General features: G+C 40.9%; 2 protein-coding genes across 8 annotated transcripts in view; one reads left to right on the top strand and one right to left on the bottom strand.

The window, feature by feature from the left end:
- The window catches only part of LOC114052129 (RNA exonuclease 5-like), a 34,745-nt gene extending 29,318 nt beyond the window's left edge, over positions 1-5,427 (top strand). For all 3 annotated transcript variants that reach the window (XM_027874629.1, XM_027874628.1, XM_027874630.1), the window contains 2 exons: positions 718-836; positions 4,695-5,427. In XM_027874629.1, the coding sequence (XP_027730430.1) occupies positions 718-836; positions 4,695-4,797 (222 nt within the window). In that variant the 3' untranslated portion in view covers positions 4,798-5,427. The remainder of the gene's footprint in view (positions 1-717; positions 837-4,694) is intronic.
- Positions 5,428-12,457: 7,030 nt separating this feature from the next.
- LOC114052401 (DCN1-like protein 3) overlaps positions 12,458-26,558 on the bottom strand; it is a 31,363-nt gene continuing 17,262 nt past the window's right edge. For 4 of the 5 annotated variants that reach the window (XM_027874982.1, XM_027874983.1, XM_027874984.1 and 1 more), the window contains exons 3-4: positions 17,963-18,495; positions 12,458-15,589 (exon numbers count right to left, since the gene is read on the bottom strand). In XM_027874982.1, the coding sequence (XP_027730783.1) occupies positions 15,094-15,589; positions 17,963-18,393 (927 nt within the window). In that variant the 5' untranslated portion in view covers positions 18,394-18,495 and the 3' untranslated portion in view covers positions 12,458-15,093. Of the gene's footprint in view, positions 15,590-17,962; positions 18,496-19,208; positions 19,301-26,558 lie in introns of all 5 variants that reach the window. The other variant, XM_027874986.1, reaches the window with a different exon arrangement.

Below are 26,558 nucleotides of genomic sequence, written 5' to 3'. Positions count from 1 at the left end.
GTGGGTCACATCTGCAACCCAGCTAAATGCAGTTGCTACAGATCAGATCACAGACATCCTACTCAGTTACCTTTAGCTGTTCTGTATCCTAGAATGGCCCCTCCATTATTTTCATATCTTTGCACCTGTCCTCATTCATTATGCCTCTCTCTCCCAGTGGCACTGATTTCCCCATTTTCTTCTCTTCCCATCGTATTCCTTCAGTGCGTCTGTTGTTGATCTCGGCCCGTGAAAGAATGAAGAAAGTTGATAGGCTTCTGTTTGCAGAGTAAAAGTCATAGAATACTAAAGCCCAAAGGACCCTTAGTCCACCCCACTCATTTTTCAGATAAGGAAAGTGAGACCTAGAGAGAGGTGGGGGTTTCATGGAAGGTTTCACAGCTAGGACCAGGACCTAAGTCTTCTTGTTTTAGTCAAACAGTGCTTTCTGCTTCACCATAAAGAATGCATAAAAATTTTCTGCTAGTTTCTCTCCCATCCTGATTTGCCTGTGATATGTGCAGGCTGAAGTGATCCTAAACTGGCCCAAGATGGGAGAAGAGGAAGAGACCCTCTTGGTCTCTCAGCTTCAGAAAGGCCTGACACCCTTGTTCTTCTGCCCATACACAGTGTTTCCATCTCTTTTTCCCCTTTGCCATTGCGGGAAAGACTTCATACTAACTAGATGGGGCATCCTAAACCCCAGAACTTCTCTCTCTTTCTGATGGGCTTGCCCAGTCCCCACAGGGAGAAGAACTGAAGATAGCCATGAGTCGGTTAGATGAGAGGATTGCAAAGCTCCATGGGAGGCTGCCACCCCACACTCTGTGCCTCGTCCTCCTGCCAGGAACAGAGAGGTAAATGGGCCTGGGAAACCCTATTCGATGGATGAACCACCAAGGCACAACTGACGCCCCTGTCCATCATTTACTAAGTGTCTCCTGGGTGTCAGGCAGAGCTGGGCACTGTGAAAACAAAGAAATGAAACAGCCCCTGCCCTCAAGGAGCTGACATTCTATCAGGGAAGATAACAAGTACATAAATAAGTAGATACAAAGTAATACAAAGTAGATACAAGTAAATTTGGTGGGGAGGGGGTGGAGATAGCATGGCACTGATGGGGGAGTCAGGAAAGGCTTCATGGAAAAGGGATCACTTGAGCAGTTGGAGAGAAATAAGGGATTCTAAGAAGTGGGGATAAGAGGGAGTGCATTCCAGGCATGGGGGACTGCCAGTACACAGCTGAGGAGATAGGAGATGGAGTGTTGCATGTGAGGGCATAGCAACAAGGCCACAAGCAAGGCAGGACCATGTGGAGTAAAGCTGGACAGGCAGGATGGGGCCTGGTTTGAAGGAACTGATAGTTGATCCTAGAGTCAATAGGGAGTTTATTAAATAGGGAAGTGATCATTCTGGCAGTTACGATGTGTGATTAGGAGGCGATTGCAGTTGACCAAGTGAGAGATGTGGAGGGCCTGACCCAGGGTGAGCACCATGGGAATAAAGAGAAGGACATGACAAGTATTTGGAGGTAAATACACGATTCAGCCATTGGTTGGGTATGTGGCCTGAGGGAGAGTGAGCTGTCAGGGATAAAGCCAAAGTGGCAAACCCAGGTGAGTGGAAAGATGGTTGTGCCCTTGTCAGAAATGTGAAAGTTCCTAAGAGGATGAAGTCAGCTTTGGACATGTCCGATAACTGCAGGACATTCACCATGAAAGATTTAGGAAGCAGATAGAGATGTGGGACTGATGCTTAGGAGATAGCTAGGCTGGAAGTCATCTGCATAGAGACAATAATTAAATCCATGGGAGGAGATATGGTCCCCTAAAGAGAAAAGAGAAGAGGGCCAGGGAAGAGCTTTGGGGTACATACCACAATTGGGGAGCATGTTATAGAAGATGATCCAGCAAAGGAGATTTTCATCAGGCCTGCACGGAGAGAGAGAGAGAGAGGCACTGAGGCTGGGTGTCAGTGACAAGAAAACCTCAACCTAGCAGAGAACTTGTTCTCCTAAGGCCAATTCGTTGCTCTTTCAGGAAGCTGATTGCCATCCTTTATCGCTCATCTTATGTAAATGGATTTGAGGGTGGTGTTTTCTCCATCTCAAGACAGAAGGTTCACCCTGTTACCGGGGAGTTAAACTTCTACAAACGGCCCCACACTCAGGGGCTTTTTCTCTTCCCTCAGAGACGTAGCTTATTCCCAATTTAAAGACAAAGGTCCTGACCCTGCATCTCAAACCTCGGGCAGAGGTTCTTCACATTCTTCAAGGTGATGAAGGGGGAAAAAATACCCCCTCTTTTCCCCCTAGGCCTCAGAAAGTAGGGAGTTCCCCCACACTGTAGGTCTTCAAGCAGAAGCTGGATGGCCAGCTATTGAGACTACTCTAGAAGGGATTCCTGTTTAGTTAAGAAGGGCCAGGCTCAGTGGCCTCTGAGGTTCCTTCCTGAACTGTCAGCCAGGTTGGTAACAGTGAGGGTCTGGATGGGACCAGATCCTTTGCTCTGACCACTAGAGAGCACCATCCCCTCACAGCGTATCAGGAGTGCTTTGTGTGAGTGAAAGAGGAAAGGAGAGAAGAAGGGAGGGAGGGAGAGAGAGAGTGTGTGTGTGTGTGTTTTCTCTCCTCTAGGAAGGTGGGAAAGGGATGGAGGTTTTCCTGTTGAATACTCCTGTTTTCTATCCCCAGGCCACACTTGATGCAGTCTGTCCCCATCCAGGTCCCATTCTCTCCTTTTTCTAAAAGCACCTTCCAGCCTCACTCAGGCCTCGTCAGCCCCCAAACTTATTCTTCGTTCACATTCATATACAGCTTCTCTTTCTCAGTCCTAAGTTTGCCAGATTGGCCATCCTGACAAGGTCTGCAAGGTCCCAGGCATGCCGTGTTTCATGCAGGGGTGCAGGACCCAGCATGTCCCACAGTCTGGAGTGACTCTAGCTAGACTGGATGGCATGGTGCATAGACAACTAGCTGCCACTCAGCCCAGGTTTAGAAAGAAAGAATTAAGTCATTCTTCATCTTTTCAATCCCTATTACTACTTCATTCCTAACTGGGAGGATAAAAATTCTTTGTGGCCTGGTTGGTACAAAGTTTCAGATTTTTATTGTGGTGCAACAGAAAAAGACACTGTATTTAGAGTCAAAGGACTTAGCTTCAAGTTCCACCTTTGTCCCTCTCTGTGTGACCTTGGATGAGTCATTTAACCTCATGTAAAGTGAGAAAGTTGGACTACATTGCGTATGAGGCCCATTTAATCTCTATACCTGTGATCCTTATGGGAAGTTCTGTGTGTCTGCTCATGATCCCTGCTGGACTGGTAGAATTCAGACTGCATATATACAGTAGAAACAAGTATTACATAGGATGTTTTTTGAAAAATTAGACTGATGTTCTACTTTAAATAGGCTACAGCTGTCAAGGAGGGACAGGAAGAAGATATATTAAGAAAAATGTACAAAAGTTACACAAAACATATCACATGGCTAAGGTGACCTTATGGGATTAAATAAAAATTAAGCCACTTGCCTAAGGAAACTTTTTGCCATTTTCAGCCTTTGGTTGCCTTTTCTGGTTCCCAGGAATGTTCTAATTACACATCTTAGAACTGGATGGACCTTATTTCCATTTTATAAATGGTGCCCAGAGAGGAAAATGATTTGATCAGGCTTAGGCCACTAGCTTATGCAAAGATCTGTTTCCTGGTTGGTTTTGACCTTTTTAATATATCACACTTGGAGAAAACATTCTATAATATTCCACCACATCACACTAATCACAATTTTTAAATCATTTCCCTGCTTTCTATATAAAGCCTTTAAAGGTCTATGCCACAGTACTGGCCCAGAGTCTGCATTCGGTAATTACTGGTGATTGACCAGCATAGTGACTCTTCTTGCAGAGAGCTGAGTTTGCCTTTCAAGCTGCTAGCAGAAGCAGCAGCAGCTCTTTTTCCACCCACAACTAAGTGAATACAGATTATTCAGAACCCAGATTTCCCTTTGGCTTTAGAAAGCAAAATACTCAGAGTGACTCTCCTCTTCGCCTTGTTCTCCGTTTTCTGCTTTGCTGTTAATTAGAGCCCCTTGGCCCTCTCCCAGCATAACCTTAGAACCAAACTGTTAAGGAGCCTCAATTCTCAGCATTCACCCAGAGGGAGCTTTCTTGGTGGCCAAGTATATCATACACAGGTCAGAAGAGACAAAACTGAAATTGGATCTACCTGGAATATCATTCTCCACCCACTCAGCTGGCACACAGCACCAGCTTTGGACATTGACCTTTGTAGTCCCAGCTGGTACCCTTGATCCTTTTATCCCCTGGGATCCTGTGTACTTTCCCTCCACAGTGGTTTTCAGAAACTTCTCATCTTCTGATTGAACAATAAGTTATTTTCTCAACCCTCCCTTTTTTTTCCATCTGTCAGGTTTTCCTACATTTTCTATCTTTAATGTGATTTTAAAAATATTTGTTGAGCATCTGTTGTGTGCACAGCAATCGTTCTTTAGCTATTAGTCTTCCAGAACCCAGATAACCAATTTACCTTTTCTACCTCCATTCACCAGGTGAAGTTTGCACTCTTCATGCCACAAGGCCTTAGTATCAGTGAAATGATTTTTGAAGGCTTACTGGTACTAATGTAAGCTGTCTAGTCCTATGAGAAGATCAGGCTTCCTTCGGACTAAAATTTGCAATTTTTCTTGTTTGTTGCAGTGTTCGTGGATCATCAACTGGCCTAGGGCTAATATCAGTAAATGATGATGATATGAAAAGTGCCACCCCAGAAGTACTTCAGTGGGTCGCCAGCCAGGACTGACAATTCCTTTCCTGCTATTTCCCATTCTGTAGCACCACCTCAGCAACAGTGGAAAAGAAGAAAATGACATCTATTGATCTTCAGCTGCCAGTTGCATACACATGGATGGCACAAACTGGGGTCTCTGTAAAAAGCAGGCAAATCCTTTTAACATCGATTATTTCTCAGTTTGTGAGAGACATGTATTTTGTAGGATGGTGGCTATAAAGCAGATTTCTGTAAAGCAGATCCTTTCATGAAATTGGGTATCTATTCCAAGGGGGAAAAAAATCCAAAAGACTTGATACATATGTCTTTTGAAGAAGAAAGTATTAAATGGTGGCCAGATCCAAGGCATCCATGGCACACTGTGCTATAAGAATGCTTTAGCAATTCTCTCCTAACTCAGCACAACCTCATCTCCATCTTTGGGTGATAAAAATCTCCCGACATGGGAAAAGATTTTTTCCCTTTTTCTCTATGATCCCTTCTTTTGTCTATTTAAAGTTTCCAATAGAACTTGGGCTACAGTATTCCACTTCATTAGCAGGTATCTCCAACTAACACAAATGTTTTTAACCTGGGATCCACAGACCTCGTAGCGATCTGTGAACTTGGATGGAAAAAAAAAATTACATCTTTATTTTCGCTAACTTTGGTTTCCTTTGTAATCCTTTGTATCATATTTTATGCATTTAAAAACATTCTGAGAAGGGGTCTGTGGGTTTAATCAGAATTCCAAAGAGGTGAGTGACAAAAAAAAGTTAAGACTTCTGATCTAACACCTGATAATCTTCATCCTGAAAATTTCTTAGGTTTGTATCAGGTCAATTCAAAAAAAACCTCAATGTCTGCTTTATTTACTTAATTCTTTAAATTGGAAATTCAATAAAATGAGCTTCTGTTATAGTGCCTTGCACATAATAGGCACAAATGTTTATTCAATCCATGACCATTTATTAAGCTACTGTATGATGATAATAATAGTTAACATGTATCACTGTGTGCCAGTCATTTTACAATTATTAACTCATTTGATCCTCACAACAGCCCTGGGAAGTAGGTACTCTTATTATCCTCACTTTAGATTTGAGGAAACCAAAGCAGGCAAAGGTTAATTGACTTATTCAGGGCCACATAGCGAAATAAGTGTTTGAGACCAAATTTGAACTTGGTTCTTGACTCCAGGCCTGTCACTCTATTCACCAAGCCACCCACCTATGCTAGGTACTAGTGATACAAGTACAAAGAAAGAAACAGTCCCTGCTCACAATGTGCTTACATTCAGATGGGAGAGACAACAGGGAACTATGTGACTATAGCATAGATATAAAGTGAATAAATACAGATACACACATTACATATAGGGTAATAGGAGAGGGAGGGCACTAGCAGTTGGGAAGATTTAGGTTAGAAATAGAAGATGGTACTTCGGCTGCATCTGAAAAGAAGAGAGTGACTTTATGAGGTGAAGGGATGGAGGGAGTGCATTCCAGGCATTTGGGTTGGCCTGAACAGGCCAAGGAAGTTGACAACACTAGGGGAGTCATGGTCAGATCTGTGGGAAATTACTTTGGTTACAACATAGGAGTGTAGGAAGCTATTACAATAATTTAGGGGAGAGATGGGAGGAGATGTGCACATATAAAGTATAAAGGGTTGGCCTGTACAGGAAGAAGGGCCACCTGCCACAGACTAAGGAAAAAGTGGAAGATGATGTTGAAGTCTTTAGAGATGAAGAGAATGGGAGGAGAGGGATCTTGTGTTGGGTGTTTTTTTTTTTTTTTAGTAAAGGCAGGGGTACTCAAGGGAAGGAAGAAGTGGGAGGTTGGAGAGAGGAAGAAAAGGTTTAGGGTTGCTTCTGTAAAGAAGTCGGCAGGTGTGATGAGCTAGCAGAAGATACGAGGGGAGAGCCAGATGAAAGGAAAGAGTAAAGCCCAGAGGAGAAGGGTGGTCCACAGTGTCATCGGCGCAGACAGGGCAAGGAGGATGAGGTTGGAGGAAAATGGGAAAAAAAAGGTAGGATGAATCCCATTGTAAGGGATGTGTGATGAAGTATGAGAAAACACAAGGACAGAAGAGCAGGGACCATTGAGGGATGTTTTTTTCTCATGGATGAGGTGGGGTGGGGAGAGGCAGGGAAAGGCAGGAGAAGAGAATAGGGAAATCTAACCAGGCCCATGATCAAGTTGGTCCAGGGTACGGTATTTCATCATGGTCAGAATTGGGAACACTGCAAGAAAGCTACTGGCCCAAGGTAGTTCTAGACCTGCAGTTTGAATCAGGGTTTGTCAGGTAAGGAGCTAAAACTGAGCTAACTTAACTAAGGGGAAAGGGACCAGTGAGGGATGGTCTGGGGTTACTTCAAGTCTTATTATGCACCTACTGTGTATGAGGCACTGTAACAAGTATAGAGATACAAAGACAAAAATTAAACTGCTGTCATCTTCATGGAGTTTACAGGGAAGCAACAAAAATCCTGCATCTCAAAACTACAGGGACTGATCAGATCCCTTGCTTAGGGCCTTCTAGACTGGGGCCTTAATGTTATAGTCTGTTCCGTGCAGATCCCACCTTTTAGAAGCCAAAACTGCCACTTGGACTCTTCAAAAAGGCACATTCCATTCACAAATGAGTTGTGTTCCTTTTTCCCTCCCACGCCCTTTAAACCAATTCAAAAAAGCCAAGGCTCTGCAGTCAGTCCTAGCCAACACAGCTGTGATAGAACCAGCTTCTTGTTTGGGTGGGGAAGACAACTTTTGGAGGCCCTGTGCATAAATATTTTTTCTCTATCTAGTCCCTTGTTCTCCATATTTGACTAGAGAAGCCAAATGAGTTGGTATTTGTTGTTTTCTAAGTCTAGCATATGGCCTTGGGCACGTAAAAAGAAAGGTGCAGCTGTAGAGATTATTTATTTGGCACCTAAGTAGCAGAATCTAAGTTAGTCAAAGCTGTACTATCATCAAAGTCAGTAGAGTGGCCAAGTTTGCTGTGATCTGCCCATTTGCCAAAGCACCTGGCAGACTTACCTATGAGCTCATGGTCCCCACGGCAATTCTTCAACACAAACAGTAAACAAAGTGGTTGCTGTTTGGCTGCACCTCCTCCACTGCCAGATGCCATGCAGGTAGAGCATTCCCTGTGAAGGGACATTTAACTAGCAGCCCATTGGCTAGGTGTGTCTATTGCTTGAAAGGCAAGTGGCAAGTTCCTGCCACAGCACCAAAATCAGGGTCAAAGTCATGATACCTCAAACTGTCTTCTCATCTATAAAATGAAATAACATCTGTACTAAGTCATAAGGATGTTTAGAGGATCAAATGAAAACAATGTGAAAAGTTCTTTGTAAGCTGTGAAGTGACTGACATGTCAGCTATTATCTAGGGAGTCAAAAAGACCTAGGTTCATGTCCCACCTCGGACACATCACTTAATCTCTCTCTGTGCCTCAGTTTCCTCACCTGTACAATGAAGTACTCTAGGGTCCCTTCCAGTTCTAGATCTAAGAACTGGATCTAAGAACTTTATTATTATAGAAGGACCAATGATAACTCGAGACAAAGTCATTCTCATGACAAAAATCTCATCGCTGAATCACTTGGTAACAAATGTGAAATTTATTGCATATAGGACAAAGATCCCTTCTTGCCTCACCTTCCACTCTAGGCCAAGTGATTGCTGTTCGGAGCCTACTGAGCTATCCACTTAGGAAAGCTCCCTAGATATAGGGGAAGAGATTCTTTCCATTCACTGTGGGCTTGACCCTTCTAATAACCAAGGCTTACCCTCAGGCTATTTCTTGCTGAAAAAAGTCCAGAAGTGTTCTATTATATTAATGTCATTAGGGTCAGCTATTAATCAAGGAAGGCAATTGCTTGTTTTCTTCCCCCCTCCCATTTAAACTGGATTACAATTTCAAATAATCTGTACAGTATGGTAACAAATCTTGGAATTACCTCCATTGTGCTAGGAAAACACTGAAAATGGTATTTGCCAGTTCAACATGAAGCAAGCGTCTGTTTATTCTAGTGAAGGCCCTGGGTTTCTGTAGCTGTTACTCACAAATATTATAGGAACAGAAGTGCCAGAGTTATGAAACAGATTCAAGTCTAAAAGCCAACTGAGAAAAAGTTTCCAGGCAACATCTTCAACTAGAGGGAAAAAACTAAACTATAAGAGGCTTCTAGTTGATGCTGAATTTGGGTTATGTAAGGGGATAGGGAACTAAGGTCACATGGGGAAAAAGCAGCCCACTAATAATGTTCTCATGTTAGGAAACACTAATGCCAACCCTGTGGCTAAAGAGAAAATTTAGTCCCTAACTCCAGAGCCCATTAAAACTACATAATTTCAGTTTTATGAGGCAGAGATGGAGCACCATACAGGAAAGACAGTATTTAGGGGAGGGCAGGATCTGAACTGAGTAGATAGGCAACACTCCTCTCCCCCTTCATCCCCCCCCCCCAAAAAAACTGGAGGAACTCAGCTGTTCCATATTAACAGTCCAACAAAGGAAACGCCATTTGCTTTTCCCTGTCTGGACCACTAGTGTCAAACTCAAACAGAAATGGGGGCCACTAATCTGTACATAAGGATCCCTGCAGGAAGCATATTGACTTAGTTTTAAAATATAATGTTTTCTATATTTTATTGTATTTTTATTTTGTTAACTATTTCCCAATTACATTTTAATCTGGTTTGGGCCAAGTCTGGCCTCCGATCCAAAAAAAGAAACATATACCTTCCACCAAGACTATAGAGTTCCAAGAATGACACTCTATATAGCCACCACCCACTAGAGGTGACCAAGGCAACTATACATGGCTAGCCAGGGTGATGACACTTAAGAGCAATTTCATTCATTGTAAAGGAACCAGAGTCCAAAAGGACCCCCCATAAACAGGACTATTTTTCTTAAGTATATGAACTGCTACCTCTCCCACAATAGTCTAAAAATCATGGTACTGAGTCGATCCTGGGTTTTCACCCTAAAATGATTGCTTCTAGATTAGCCACAGGGAGATGAATTTTCCACTCAGAACAATTCTCTAAGCCTACTGACCAATTCAGAGAGGGGTGCAATCCAGCAATGGGACAAAAGAAAACAGAAAGAAGAAAATGGAATAAAACGGAATCTGTAGTCAAAAGATGTGAATTTTGATAAAAATCATTTTACCTGAGTTTTGGTTTCCTCTGTAAAATGAGGGAGCAGAACTAGGCAACCTCTAAGGTCCTTTCCCACTCTAAATCTATGACCTTTGGGAAGACCAACACACTCAAAGCCACAGATCCTTGAAGTTAGAAGGATTTAACAGCTGCTAGCCATTCCCCTCCTTCCCCCACAGGCTCCTTTTTTTTTGTAAGCCCAGAATTCAAAACACAACTTTACTGTTTGTTCTGCATTAATGGCAATGATCAAGTAAACAAATTTATTAAATTCAACAGCAGGTAACCTTCAAATAAAATACATTTAAGGGGAAAAATAGTGTAGACACCAAAGACAAAATGTGTAACAAGGTAACAAACATATTAAAAAGGGGCCATTTGAAGAGTGCAACAATGCAGAAAACACAAAAGGTAGCTTTTCAACAGTTTATACAACCTTGAAGTAAAGGATACATTTATCAAAAAACCATTAAAAATACATAAAGGTGGAGGATTACAACATTAGTGATAAACTAATTAACCCAACAGATTAAGGCAAGTTGTTTGCAGGACTAATCCGTCCAAGCCCTGTTGCCTATTGCTTCAAATTTCCCTTCGACACAAAACTGTGCCCATTAGTGCAACAGGTTAAGAAGTGAGTGACCATATAGACCCAAGGGATTTGTGTGGCAGGGCAGAGATGGGTAAGACAGCAATGGCTTTGGGAAGGAATTTCTCAAAAAAATAAAAATCATGTATTTATCAGGAATGAACAGCAACTGCAAAGTAGCATCCTTTGGAAATTTCCAAGATTTGTGGGGATTTTTCTTTTCTGATGAGTTTTATCTTTTCTTCTGTAGGAGGGGAGTAAGGGGGCAAGAATATCATCTATGGAATGTACAGTAGGCTTCAGAGAAGCAGAGGCAGGCCTGTAAAAAGACCATGATAGTTCAGCATCTGGATCAGAAACAGGACCCAAGGGTTACCTCAATCCTGTTCACACCTTTCTGCAACAACTGGTGCTCCAATATCAGGTTTTGTTCCAAACACTCAAAGCAAAAGCTGCCAATTCCTCAAAGAAAGGCAGCCCTGGAGGTCAAGCCAACTTGAGACCCACTGACTGAATGCTCCAATTACAGCATAACAAGGAAGATACATCATGGGAAAGCTTCTATAGAGTCCACAAACAAGATGGATAAAAATGAGTAATCCTTTGTTGGGATCAGATGGATTTAGATGAACATATTTCAGCAGTCTAGTCTCATCATCCTTCTCAGTCAAGACAGGGGAAGGCCTATGTCAGGTACTGACAGTCTAATTCAAAACAATACTGCCAGTTATAAAAGAAATAGGACAAACAGCAAAGCAAATAATGGATCAAAAATCAGCTCCCAGCCTTTATCTTACATTTGGGTCTACCTTTGTGTTGTCCTCTACTCCTCCACCCAACAATGAGGCCATGGATCTATGCACCCAACTTTTAAATATGGCAAATCAGTGACACTGCTCTTCTCCAGGATACAAGGATCTGTCTTGTTTTCAAGCAAGGAGCTTTCAGGGTTGGTCACCACTCCCAGTAGATATTTTTGCCATTAACTAAAATGCACTATAAAATTTTCAACTTCAGAGTCAGCTGTTTTTTCCAGGAAAACTGGATATACAACATAAGGCTGTGAAAACAAATCAACCAGACCTCACTCCTACCAGCACCTTGTACCCAGGAACAAATTTTGGCACCACCACCTGGGACAGGTCAGCAACATTTCAGAGATAGCCTAATACTGCACAGTTGTACCCTTCCTTTTTAAAGGAGGTTAGAGTATCCCTCTCCTAAGTAAGCATAACACTGAAAATACCAACACATCTCAATGAGATTTTTCTGGGTCAAGGTTATGTTGCACATTTGTATTTCCACTTAATTCCAATTTGTTTCTAACACAAGCATTTCACCTTCCAATCACTAATGGTTAAAACATATTCCTTTATCAGAATTAGTAGGTGTGGATGTCTGGTCTCAAGTCACATAAGTGGGCACAACTATCACGAATAAGGTGGGAAGGCCAGGCTGCTTGGCCTAAAATGAGTAGTATTTTATTACCCAGGTGGCAATGTATTCCGATTGTGTCCCACTTCTTCAGGACAAAAGATAAAGAATAATCAATGCCAAAGCTTCCTCTTATTCTAGTGTCCTAGTAAACTAAGGAAACACTAGCTCATAAGCAATTTGCCAAAAGCAAGTTCCCAACATGTATTAATTTGTTGTAATTAGCCACACTCAAAAGTTCCTAAGGGTTTCCAAAATACCATGATCTTACATCAACTTCTGGCTGTGGCTGTTAAAGTAAAAGGTATCTCAGTGTTTGCAGCACCCCAAAGCTGTGCATATACACACTCTCTATATTTTTTTACTTATTCCACAGAAACAACTCAGCCATTATACAAGCTCATTTTCATGTTAGAGTTAATAGTAATGAACTTTTCATTTCCAAGAAGCACGAACAACAAACCCACACCTCCAAGAAGAAGGGATGTTAACATCAAAGCCTATGCTTAACTTTATTCATGACCACAATCAATCCAGAGCTATTACAGACACATCTTAACTCCTTGCTGTACAACAGGGACACAAAATGGGGAGGTAGGAACAGCACGTACTTGACTTAACACTCCATTTTCTGGCTCATTTGCAATCTGAACTGCTTTTGTGTTACATTTTTATAACGAATGGTTCATTAAAAATATTTTTTTAAATGGCTCCTCTGAAAAAAACTTATTTTTATTTAAAATAAACAAAAACCAAACCCATATTACAGTACATCTATACGGAATGCCTTCTTTTTAGGCTAGGAAAGGAATTCAGCCCCTCTAAGATCTAGAGGATTTTTATGGCTTCCCTCACCCCCTTTTCAACTGGACTGCTGCTTATGGGATGTGATGAGCTCTGCTCCCCTAGAAGCAACCGTGTCTGCCTGCCCAAACAATGCCTGAGATTTCGCTTCAAGAATGAGGGACTGTAAAACAAGCTGAAATGAGAAGAGCCCTCTGGTCTTCACTCTAGTATTTTCAGGCAAAGGAAGTACTTTTTCAGTTTTAAAACTGCAATTAAACCTGCTGGGGCAACCGAAGGCCTTCAGTGAAGCTGGCCTCAGCTAAGCAGCCACAAGGCTTAGCTGTGGCTAATCCAGGGAAATCAGCCAAATACCCTTCAGTCTTACCGTAGTACTCCAATATCATCTATTTACTTTGTGGTAGTTTTAAAATGTAGATTTTTTTTCCTCTTTTTTTTTTTTTAAAGGAAAACTCGTCAAGTTCAGGGCTTTAAAAAGTTTCAATACAAAATGGGTTTAAGTTCAATAGAAAAACATTCACTGCAGAAACTCCACAAAACATCATTCCTGCAAAGATGTAAGTTCAAGCTCTCTAGTAAAGGAGGCAAGAGCTAGAAATGACCAGACCATGCCCAAACCAAAGGATGTGCAGCACATGGGCAGAAAGTGGGCTTAAATATTAAGAAACAAATTTTACTATAAAAGGGCATAAAAAAGTTTTCACTTGACAGATTCTCTTTTGAGTAAGTTCAAAAGCATCAGAAGCAGATTTGTACACTGTTGTTAAGTCCCCGGTGCCATCCTCTCTTCCTTACCAAACTAATTTATTAAAACCAAAATTTAACAGATGATCCCTTCACTGGGATTAGGTTTGGACAAGAAACCAGCTCCTCATGGTCCAGTCTGGGAGATCAGTCACCCTAAAGTGTATCCAAATATATCATAAAGATCAACCAGTACTATGTTCTGGGCAAGGAAAAAGCTACAAGAACCCATCCCCTCTTTTATGAAAATGGTCCAGATTCTGATTCCAGAATTCAAAGGCTCCATCAACAGGCTTTGAAAAGCCTCCTTCATTCCATACTCCCACCTCCCCCTACTCACTGCACCCTAAAGGCTGCTTCCCTTTTACAAACCAGTTTAAACAGGCAATGAACCTAAGAAATTCAGAGGAGAGGGAGGGAAATTTATGTAAACCTAAACAGTCATCACATCACCCCAAATGAGCCAGACATTAAAAAAAAGATAATAAATAACTCACTGGGTCAGGTGACAACATTGCTGCAGCAAGAAGGGAGAGGGCATAAGAGTTTAACCATTAAACACACTTTCAAACATTTGTTTGGCAGCATTGAGGCCAGCCCAGGCTTCCTGCACTTGCCAGACAAGTAAGCTGATGATACTTGAGAGATCAAAATAAAATTCAAGCAGAGCTCCATACCACAGTTTTCCTTCAAGTTAGTTGGCCAGTGGGCATGGAGTTTGCCAACCATGGGGAACAGAACCTTTGGCTCCGAGTCAAATAAAAATAAAGTATTTCCACTTAGAACATGAAAATACAGCAACTTCATCAAAGACAGAAAACTATCAAAGAGGTCTACTTCCAGCAAAACTGAGGTAGCACTGCTTTCTCTGCATTTGATGCTTAAGTGGTTTTCAGTACAATGTATTAGAAACCGCTCACTTGAATGACAGGCACAGCATGTCGATGAATAAACTATGTAATGCAATGGGTGAAGGAAGGAATGAACAGGAAGAAAATATTAGGGTTTCTAATGAATTAGCTTAAAATAGGATTTCACCAGACTTCAAATTTTTTCCTTTGTTTTCAGAACTTCAAATTGTCTGGGAATTAACCCAAAGTGGTTAACAGTTAACACTGCTATTCAACTCTGTGTAAATCTTGTAAAATAATTATTACAACCTAAATTCAACCATGTAAACAGCACTACACACAGTACAGACCTGCCCTGAAAAATGTAGTATGCAAAACTGAGATCTGGCACTGTATCATTTTGTAATGTTAATTCAACCTAACCCTCCCCACCCCTCAAAAAATCTAAATTGTGCAAGAAATGGCAGACTCACTCTATCTGAAGGCTTTAAAAAAATTACACATGTAGCCAGGGTCAAATATTTCAGGGCCAAAAAAAAAATGTTTAAAAAGAATAACTAAAAATGAAGAAAGTGCCTAAAACATGATACAGCATTTTAGAGCCCTTTCAAATACAAGGCAGAGAAAGGTGTAAAGTAGAAAATATCCGGATCCTCAGTAATTTCCAGAAAGTTCCAAGTTCTCCACTGGCTGAAGGACAATATACAGCAGGTGGTTCTGTCACAGCTGCTCACACATACTGGTAAGTCTGCTCCTCTTGACACAGGCTCTCTGTGTCTGAAGTTGTCAGACATTTTGATTCCTCTCCCTTTTTCCTTCGCTCCATCTCCCATTCCACAAAGGTATCAAAGAGACTAGGCCAGGCCTCATCTTCACTGTAGTTACTGAGGTCGGGTCCGATCACCTGAGTAAAGTTTAGGAACATGTTCCATGTGTCCCGGGAGATTCCCTTGACTCCCGAGGGATTTTCTGTTAAGAAGTGTAACCACTGGTCCAATACAGGGGGGTTGTTTTGGGTAAAGACCAGCTTCCAAAGGGCAATGGCTATTTCCCGATGCAGTGACCTCTGCCCTTCTTCAGAGTCCAGGCCAAACTGAAATGTAAAGCGGTAGAGATCCTTGAACTTATCCTCTTGTTTGGCTTCATTTAAGAGACTGGGGAACCGAGCACAAATCCCATCAATGCTGTCTGCACTTATGGCTTTGCAGCCCTCAAAAAACTCCTTCCTATAAAGGGAAGTAGAAGAAAAGCATCATCAAAACATATTCAGATTTTCCATTAAAGAATCAATTCAAGACAGAGTTCAATTTAATACAATAAGTATTTATTAAGCAAGACAGGATGGGCATACAAAATCCAAACAACACAGTCCCTGCCCTCCACATTAGGCAGAAACAATATATACATAGATAATAAGCAAATACAAATTATATACAAAACAAATATAAAGTAATGGGGAAGGAGGTAGAAAAAATTAACAACTGGAGGCATCAAGAAAACTAAACACTGAATTACAGGTTTCTGCAAAGCAGAAGTGAGAAAGTAATGCATTCCCAAAGTGGAGGTCAGTCTGACAAAGATGGGAGATAGAATACTGTGTATGAGGAGTATCAAGTGAGTCAGTTGGTTTGGAATATAATGTGCTTGAGAGGGAGTAACATGAAATCAGCCTGGAAAGACAGGTTGGAGCCAGATAGGGAAGGGCTTTAAGTGGCAAACAGAAGCATTTTTACTTCATCTTAGAGACAATGAATTGCTGAAGATTCTTCTGCAGGGGAATGACATGGTCACACCTGCATTTTTAAGATCAATTTAGCAGCTGTGTGGAGGATGAATTGCAGAAAGGACAAAGTGAAGGTAGGAAGATAAATTAGGAGGGTATTGCGTAGTTCAGGCAAGAAGTCATTAAGGGCTATGATTCTTGAAAAGAAGGACTATTATTTGCTTTTTTTGAATCACCAATGCTTTAGCACAAGGCCTGATACATATAGGTGTATCAAAGATGCACTCACTGACTAGCTAATTTAAGGCAGTGGCTGTGTGAATAGACAGAAAAGGACGTATATGAGAGATTTTGTAAAGGTAACATCAATAGGTTTTGTCAACTGACTAGATATGGGGATTGAGGGAGAGTGAAGAGCAAAGTTTCAAACCTGGGTGACATGGACAGTGGCATTCTTAACATAAATAGGAAAGTTAAAATACAGTGAAATGTCTGGAGATCAGAAGAAGATAAAGGCTACTTATGTAGACTCAGGGGTTATCTGAATGGACATGCTAACTATTCAAGGCTAACTAAGATAGAAGCCTGAGGTCCACTGAAGCAAATGGGAGAGTACATGGATGATGTTTTGGCTAAAGAAACTAGGAAGAAAAGTCAGATAGGTAGTGGGTTTCCATCACAAGGAGATGGTCAGAAGAGCCACAATGACCAAGATCTTGTTTGCTGGGTGCTTGCTCCCTGGCAATCCAAAGACCAATTAATTCAGGGCCTCTGATGTGAAAAGGAATGACTCTGCATTTTCATTTAGATCCCCTAAAGGAGTAGGTATGGAATTAGTATTGTGAGTGAAGTCCTTCAGTACACTTTAGTACAGGGAGGTACACTCTCTGAACAGTCTCATATCCCATGGGAATATCACAAACAGGAGAGCACGGCAAGAACTACTATGGATATCCTGGGGATAGAGAGTGTCGTTCTGCAGTTACCACCACCAGTGAAAGCTCTCAGGAGAAATAATCTCCAGAACTAGAGAATAATACACAGCCATTCACCCTTTGAGTAACTACAAATAAATCACTCATTCTTAGATCATAGATTTAAGAGCTAAAAGAGACCTTAGTCCAGGGACCTTGTCATCTAGTTTGAGGGAAGTAGGAAATGACAGGAAGAAAGGGAATGAGGGAGGTTTATTAAGTACCTATTATGTGCCAGGCACTGTACTAAGAACTTTATAATTATTATCTCATTTAATCCTCACAATAACTTTGAGAGATAGGTGCTATTATTACTCTCATTTTACAGTTAAGAGATCTGCCATGGGACACACAGCTAATAAGTGTCTGAGGCCAGATTTGAATTCCAGTCCTCACGTCTCCAGGCCCAGCACTCTATCTACTGCACCATCTAGCTGCACAGATGATATAGTTATTTCCACTAACTGCTCACAATTAGAGAACACTAAATAAAAATTGTGTCAGTTGAGAAAAATACCAGCACAGAACTGAGCACCATTCCATCTTTGCAGACCTGTGAGAAATTAGACTCTGCTGGCTTAATCTTTGAGAATCTCTATCTGAGGCACTTATGAATTATCAAACTTTAAAGGGTAAGATGCATGTATCTGCTTTGGAGAGAACAGCATGAGTTTATAAATCTTCACTCCTAAGTCTCTTATCAATTTCAGGAAATCACTGAGATAAAATGGTAAAATGACTTACCCATGACCCTATGGCCAGGAAGTAAAGAACCAAATTTGAATCCAGATCTCTCCCATCCCATTCCAGTTCTTTCTTCTGCCTCTCTACAGCTGCTCCCTTTAGACCCTCCTCTCACCCTCCCCACCCTGTACCCCAAATATAAAGTACTTCTAACTAACCTTGTGAACTTGCACATGGTAGCAGCCTGGAATTTCCAAGCCAAGACCAGCACTTTAAATTCTGTGGGATCAACACACAGATCATTACAGAAGCGTTCCATGCCTTCCTCCAAAATCGCCTCTTCCCGCTCATCCTTATAACGCCTAAATAGTTCCTCCATCCTCTGTAGGGAGGACTCCTCAGTGTTGGACTCCAGATCCCTCCTGGCATCTCCAGATGATGTTGAAAACTGACAAGACTCTGAGGCTGCCTCTGCCTTCTTGGTCCCATTGACAAGGATGTCACCACCAGGCTTCCCACAAGTTGGTGCATGGTCATCTCGGTGGCTCCCGCTGCGCTTACTGTGGGATTTGCCACTGGGATCCCGATCTCCATTTTTACTGCCTAACGTAGATGATGGATTCTTGCATTTGGTGACACACTGGCCCATGGTGCAGGTGGCCCAGCCTTTAGAGCGGCCCCCTTCTGATTGGACAGCCTCTCTGATGCTGGCCAGCTTGCCTCAACATTCCATCGACAGGAAACAAACCACCTGGAAACAATTTGAAGAGTCAGTTGTCTCTATGTACGGGAAAAACGGCACAAAATCTGAAAGACATGTAGTATTCTAAGGACCATCCCACATGGAATCTCAATTGGTATTGTTCTTCCTCAACAAGCTAATAAGCAACTAAATGAAATACTGTTTATACCAGTTACCACATCTATTTGCAGGCCAGCTTTGCCGCTTTACCTTGTAAATGTAGTTCTCTCAGTGGCTACAGTATACCAGAAGAACTAATAAAGGAAATTCCTAAAATTCTTACTGTAACATAGGTTACAAAGAGGTTGATTCACGTGTAGAATTCATCAAGGAAGTCTACTCCAAATTTAATGTGCCTGCAGAGTAACAAAAAGTCCAAAAGATTTCAACTATAAGGATTATCTTATAGGCTCTTTAAATATTCTGTATTTCTTTCTTTTGGGAGGGGGTAGGAAGAAGGAAGAAAAAGGAACTGTCTACAGTGATACAGAATATGGCTATTTATAAGTTCAGACAGGTGAGATCATCATGTTCATTGACATGAAGTCCCTGCCAGGCACTTCAGGCATATTTGCTTTTTTTTAAAGGGGTACTAGCTAATCCATGTGTATCTCCAACTGGCAAGACCTGTGAGAGAGGGGCAATTTCTCTATGCTCCTAGCCTACTCTGTCAAGAATGGGTACCAGTAATTGATACACCCCACTTCTGAAAAGGTACCAACCTCTGTGCTAAATGCAGCCACTCAAAACATCACTTTCAGAATGCCATGTCTAGAACTTGCTCTTTTAAACTGGCCAGGGAACAAACAGGTACCTGGTGAAAAAGGAGGAAGTCCATTTAATTAGAGCTAAATTAGCATCTAAATTAGCTCAATCTTCCTCCAGGGTCAAAATGACTGCACTATTCCTAAGAAAAAGCTCAAGGAGGATTCTAGTTGCCCTCAACTTCAACATGATTCAAAAAAGGAAAACCTACTTTCTGCACAAGATTATAACTTCATTATTTCCTGAAAAGACAGTCTCCTCAAGAAGCGGCTGGATAAACACAGCTTTATTTGTATTCCTTGTGGATAGCTTTCTTAAATACAAAATAAGTTTAAAATAAAGACTAGAATAACTTTTTCCAAGTTAATCACATCTAGGTGTCTCCTCCATCCTCCTGCTGTGAAATTATAAGATCAGAAATATGGCTATACATGTCTTCTACCAGATGACTGAAAGGGTTCTATCTTTCCTAGGCTTCTGAAGTCAGAGTAAAAAACTAAGTCATTTTTCAGTGTAGAAAGCCTTGTTTTTGTGGGGTGGAGGCATGGGAAGAAGGTAGTTAAGTACAGCATACAAACACTATTAGATTGGAAACTGAGTAGTTTTGAAATCTGAGGTTGTTTAGTGGGAGCATATATCACACATGGGAGGCAACTGGTAGATCTGCCTTGTCAACTCAAAACACAAGAGATTAGACCATGTGGAGGGTCTGGTTGCCAGATTTGTGTTTCCAAAGACTGGAGTATTGCTGAAAGAAACAAAAGGAGTAAACTTACACAAATCCCACATGCTCACAAACTGACAACTCTAATTTCCAAGCCCTCTGACTCACCAGCATATACTGCTCTCTTCCTGCTACTGCAGCTAAGCTTGTAGCACCCAAGAAGGGGTTTCCTGCCTTTATTTAATACACCCTAGGTCCCAATTTTCTCATCTGGGTCAGAAACCTTATCTACTTCCTCAAAACCCTGCCATCAGACAAAAAATACGGATTTCAGGTGGGGACTGAGCAAAATGGGCTCCAAAAATCCCCTAATCTTAACTGACCCAAAGGGCCTTGTATAAAAGCACCTTAGCTATGCAGCCCACTGCAGTGGAACCACCAGAAACCTGGAAACCTTTCAGTTTGTCCAAAAAGATGGGGGGGAGGATCAATATAGTTAAATGCTGGTCAATTTGCTTATTTCAGAAAAAGCACACCAATAACTCCCATCTAGTTGGCTCTCAGATGACAGTCAAGCTTTCATTTCTCTCCAGCTGTTCTACTTTGGGACTTCTCTAACTTTTCCACCATGTCCCAAGCTGCTTATTATTGGGAAAAACTCTCTGGCATCCCACACCTCATCATTACCTTCGGTCTCTAATGTTGGAGGGTGGAGGTTACTCAGAACATCTTCTCATTTCTCCTGTGGCTGCCCTATTTGGAACTTCTCCACTCTCCCCCACCTCCTTTCAGCTTCCTTGTGTGTGTGTTATCTTCCCCAATTAGATCATAAGCTCGTTGAGGGAAGGGACTGGCTTTCTTTTTTTGTATTTGTACTCCCAGCTTAAACAGTGCCTGGAACATAGTAGACACTTAATAAATGTTCGACTGATTGACCAGGCCTTAACTGGAAGCATTACCAAGTTCTGCCTTTTCTTTTAAATGAAAAGTAACATAGTCCAGAAAGATTTCATTAAACTACATTAGTATAAATAAAGATACCTTTATTCTAGACCGGGTTCCACTCACTAGGAGCATGATATTGGGCAAGTCACTTTACTTTTGTAAATCTCAATTTCCTCACCTGTAAAATGGGAATAATACCTTCCTGTCTACTATACAGAACTGTTGGCAAAAATCAAAGGAGATAATGTTAGAATGTTTTGTATACTATAAAGTAATGTATAATTGTAACATAAATTTGCAGCACTTGTTATTTTAATGTCCCCAGGTCATTTAATCTACAAATACCATTTGTATTGTCTGAAATAGAACACTACAATCACGAAGGTAGCTTAGTCATTTAATTACATAAAAAGAGTCCATGAGGATGGGGTTTTTTTGGTTGTACCTCTACCCCATTATCAGGTGGGGGGGGCACAGAAGAAAAAAAAAAACAAAACAGAAGATGAATGGGGACAGGGAAAGAGCCAGACTGGGATAAAGAGGGAGGAAAGAGGAAAGAGTTAAGATGAGAAAGGGAAAGAAAGAGCAATAGACACACTGCCCTCTGTAACAGAAAGCCATGGTGGCTAAGCTAGACCACCTACGACTAAGTGAGATAGTCTCTATTCTTATTTAATGTCTTCCAAGAAAATATCAAAAAGGTTCTTTTGATGCATCAAAAAATATATACCAAGAGTAACAGCCTGAATTATCCAACCCAAAGTATAGCAGCTAAATAAAGGAGACTGGACAGTCGAGTAAGGACTAGGCCTATACCACAAAGCATATTTTTCCAAAACAGATATAATACATCGCTTAGAAGGGAACCTTGCTCAGCAAAAGGCAGCTAGGTGGCACAGTGAATAGAGTTCAGGGCCTGAAGTCAGAAAGACTCATCTTCCTGAGTCCAAATCTGGCCTCAGACACTTACTAGCTGTGTGATCTTGAGCAGCTCACTTCACCCTATTTCCCTCAGTTTCATCATCTATAAAATGAGCTGGAGAAGGAAATGGCAAACCACTACAGTATCTCTGCCAAGAAAACCCTATGTCGGGTCATGAAGAGTCAGACACAACTGAAAACTACTTAATAAAAACAAAACTACTTAGTAAGTGCCTAACAAAGAATGAAAGTATTATCACTTCTAATATAGCACTCTATCCCACAAATAACAAGTTTAGGAGGTAGGAAACTTTTCCATACTTGCAAATCCACGATCTCTAGATTTCTCTTCTTTTACAACATTTCTCCATTCAATACCCTCTTGCTCTCTCCTCCCACAGTTATCATGTTCCCAACACATAGACCCTGAGTACATATTAGGCACCAAGGCCACTTTAATAAATACCACCTTCTAATCCCACAGTATTATCTTATTTATGTATCTATAACTACATATCTCTCTATATATGTATATCTATTATCTATATATACCTATACAGATATCTATTTCTATCTATAGCTATCTATCAGCCAATAAAGACAGATAAAAGAGAAAGAGGCATAAAATCCTGTTGCATAGCTAGGAAACAGTCCCATTTTATAAATAAACTTAGACATAAAGAGATTACATAAATTCCCTGAGGTCACAGAGCTAAATTCTAGAAGCTACATCTCCTGACTTCTAATCCAGTGCTCTTTGCAGAGCAGCAAACTCAAATTCCCCCAATACTATGGAGAAAAAGGCCTGGCAATCCCTTCTCATTCTATTAAGCCTCTGCACCAAGCTCACATCCCTTTTCCCTTTAGCTTCCGAGCCCAAGCTGCACCAATCAGCTGGATCATTATGTGGCTTTCTAAAACGGAAAAAAAAAAACCGGTATATTCAGCATACTTTGGAACCAGTGGCATATTCTAACAAGAAAAGTGGAGGAGCAGATAGGGATAAGTTGAAAGAAAAAACTTGTAAACAATTTCTATTATAGGTTATTGTTTAATTACATATTTGAAAACATAGTCTGGTGTAATAGAGTCAGCCTCAGAGCCAGGAAGTATGTGTGTTCAGTTGTTTTTAGTCATGTCTTTGTGACCCCATTTGGGGTTTTCTTGTCAAAGATAGTGGAGTGGTTTGCTTGAGCTAACAGGGTAAAGTGACTTGCCCAGGGTCACACAACTAGTAAGTATCTGAGGCCAGATCAGAACTCAGGAAGATGAGTCTTCCTGATTCCTGGCCCAGCATTCTATTCACTACACCACCTAACTGCTCTAGAGGCTCTGGGCTCAAGTTTCATCTCTGAGACATTCTGGCTATGAGAACCTGGGCAAGGTATTTAAATTTCTTAAATGTTCGAGACAACTCTAAAACTACAAAATTTCAGAGAAAGTGCTGACCTGCACTGGGTAGAAGATGGCTCACCGAAGAGCTCCCTAATCTAATAAATTCACAGGTCCAGTCTCCATCACCCTTACCTGAAGGACTAGAGACTCTTGGTGACATACAGGTGAAGGTCAAACTACTTTCTCTCCTACAACTTCTACTTCAACCCCAACTCAAGTTCTTCCCCCTTTCTCTCTTCTCTCACATCTCCTACCCATTGCCCTACTGACAGTGGTGACAGCTCCTAGGGAAACGACTGGCAAGCTTTTTGAAGCTAAGGTAGAAGGGTAGCCTGGCTATCAATGAACTCTTGTGTCCAGAGCTTTCTAACCTCTCCGATTTCTTCAAACAATTATGCCATGTCCCAATCAGCATATAGCATTTGGTTTTCCAACACAGTGGGGGAGAGGGGTTTGAGGATGGCATCTGAAGTCACAACTCTCTGGAGTTCCAAACTTTATGTTCCTTAAAGAGCAGCTGGTATCTCATAAACCTGTCTCTTGACCAAACCTATCAGAGTGTAGCAAAAGCTTTTTTTAAGGAGAGAAAAAAGCTGCCCTAATCAAATCTAAATAGTAGCTGATAGCACGGAAGCCTTACTTTCCCAATCATGTTTGATCTCTGCAGGGACAGCAGAAGAGCAGCATATGGGCTTGCCTCTGAAGTCAGATAGGTCAGGGTGCTAGTTTTGTGTTATGCTGTTCTGGCTGCTGATTGGTAATATGTCACCCAAGAAATAACTTTCTGAGACAAGGAACTAAGAAACTGGAGAATCCAATATGCCAGCAAGGCATATAAGACCTATTTCCTATCTATTATTTTGTTAAAAAGAGGCAAAGATGTGAGTAGTTGTTTTGGTTGACTATGCATATGTTACAAGGGCTTCAGTTTTCATTTTTTTTCCAAAGGGGGTGGGAGGGAGGTGGAAGGGAAGTGAGAAAAATAAAACAAATGCTTATTAATTGAAAAAAACTTTTAAAGACAACCACAAATCCACTCCCCTGAACCCCACAACTTTCTCTTATAGCTCTAGCTCTCATTATAAAATGTACTCACCACCAATCAATTTCATGTTAAGTAACAAGAAAACCATTGATGGATATACATTGATGTCTATTCTTTTGCCTACTGCCCTTTCAGCCTTCATCTAAATAATCCACAATGCCACTTAAATGCACGAGTATCATTGCAGGGTTTTGTGCACATATTTTTAGAGAGATGCCAGACACCAAAAGGCCAAAGAACATTAATGCATGAATTCCTTAAACAGCTTTTCTCCAGCTGCCAGACAGGAACATTATATTAGCAGAGGCTGGCTTCCAAAGGGAGGGCATCTATTCCCCCTGGGAAAACTGATAAAGCCACAAGAACACATCTCCAGCTAAAGCCCCTATAACAGCTTTCAAACAACAACCTCAAGTTGCTCCAATCACTCTGGATTCTGGAAATCAGAGGCATCAAACTCTAAAACATACTTCCTAGAAAGTAAGCTTTCATAAATAAGAAAGGGAACTGTTGTGAGAATATCTTTTAATATTGAGAGTGATTGTTGGTGTATATGCAGAAAAATAAACTTAGGCAGCTTTGGGATAAGGTCCCACAGCAAGCAACTTGAGAGGGAAAACCTTCCCCTTTTCCAAAGCAAACTAAACATGGCTGTCTCTATTTTCATACTTTTCTAAGACTTTTTGTCCTAAAATGTACTGCAGCAGAAGGCTAAAGCATCTTTAGTTTGGGTGAGGCCTGATCGCATGACTCCTTCTCAGCCAATCATGAAAGCTCCCTTTAACTCCAAAAAAACAGAAAGATTCATCAGCAAGTATGTTAAAGTAAAATAAATTCAGGACACATGAACAAACCCAGCCATCAGAACCGTACCTGGCACAAAAATGATTTTGTGGGATTTTTAAAAAAGTGTATTCATTCATTTTTACTCTGTAACCCAATATACCAATACCTAAATTAGGGCCTGAAGACAGTGTTCTGTGGGCTGGCTCATATCACTTCTACTTGCCAAATTCAATTGAGCCAACAAACACACACTTTAAAATGCGTCCGAATACCAAAAGTTGAAGCTTTTTTTTTTTTTTTGGTCTCCAGGTCTAGTTTAATCCCTGGTGGCTCAAAATAACTAAAAAGAGCCACATATTTTATGTTGACTCACACTGGAAATTTTTTTCCACGTCACTAGTGATCTGGACAATTTTGCTTGACACTTTTCTAAACTCAAATTTTGTGTGTAGTATACACACATTAAAGAAGACTGGAAATTTTAGGCTGACCATTCATTTTTCTGTCATTCTGCTTTATTCTTTTGAGTTACAATAATAGCATTTTTTTTAGGTTTGCAAAAGCATTTTATAAATATTAATTCATTTGATCTTCACAATAAACCTAGAAAGTAACTGGTACTGTCATCATCCCCATTTTTACAGATGAGGAAATTGAGATAGAGTTTGCCCCACTTCACATAGCTAGTGTCTGATGTTGGATTTGAATTCAGATCTTCCTGACTCCAGTTCCAGTGCTCTAGCTACTGAACCACCTGACTACATAGATAACAGTGGATAATTATTTCCACTATCTGCTTAAAATTAGAGAGCCATCTTGGATAAGTAATATGGCCAAAAAACCAAGGTATCACTGCAATGAATTATATAGTGACCATCACACTTTTTCCAACCCACAGCTGTAGAGGAGCTTGTAGGTCCTTATTTCTCTACCCTGAGGTTCAGCAATTGGGATTAAACTGTACTGAGGGTAAACCACTAATTCCCAGAGCTCCTGAACCAGCATATAGATACCAGCTACTCCACAGATCTAATTATAGTTGATTAGTGCTCAAACACTCAATTACCATGTAAACTATTCACTTTTCAATCACCTTTCAAAGGATATATTATTTCAGCAGCTTACTGACTGAACAACAGCTAACTGGAAATTAGGTTTTTGCTTCTAAGGAAAACAGGACACAAAGGAAACTATGGAAATAGCTGAAAGACTACAGAAGGAACTCATATAAAGATTACAAAGGGCTGACTTTAGTTGTATTAAAGCATTCATAAGCTACAAAAATGTCTAATGATGTGGCTTCTGGAACCATACTTTCTCTAAGTAGCTACCAGTTTTACTATAAAATATCTTTTTTTTTTCTAAAACAAAGAAAAAGGTCAAATCCATTAAACCACACTTATCAATGGTTTTCTAGAGTCGTCATGAACCCTAATTATTGAGAAAATAGAAAGGATGGATGATGGGACCTCTGACACTCAAAACAAGATCTGTTCTTAACCAGGCTACCCTTTAAAATTCTCCACAAAGGTAGGTTCCCACCTACTTTTT

The sequence above is a fragment of the Vombatus ursinus genome, unplaced genomic scaffold, assembly GCF_900497805.2.
Source record: "Vombatus ursinus unplaced genomic scaffold, bare-nosed wombat genome assembly UNPS02014807.1, whole genome shotgun sequence".
NCBI classification, from domain to species: domain Eukaryota; kingdom Metazoa; phylum Chordata; class Mammalia; order Diprotodontia; family Vombatidae; genus Vombatus; species Vombatus ursinus.
The sequence above is the reverse complement of the archived record's forward strand: the minus strand, read 5'-3'. Positions and strand labels throughout refer to the sequence as shown.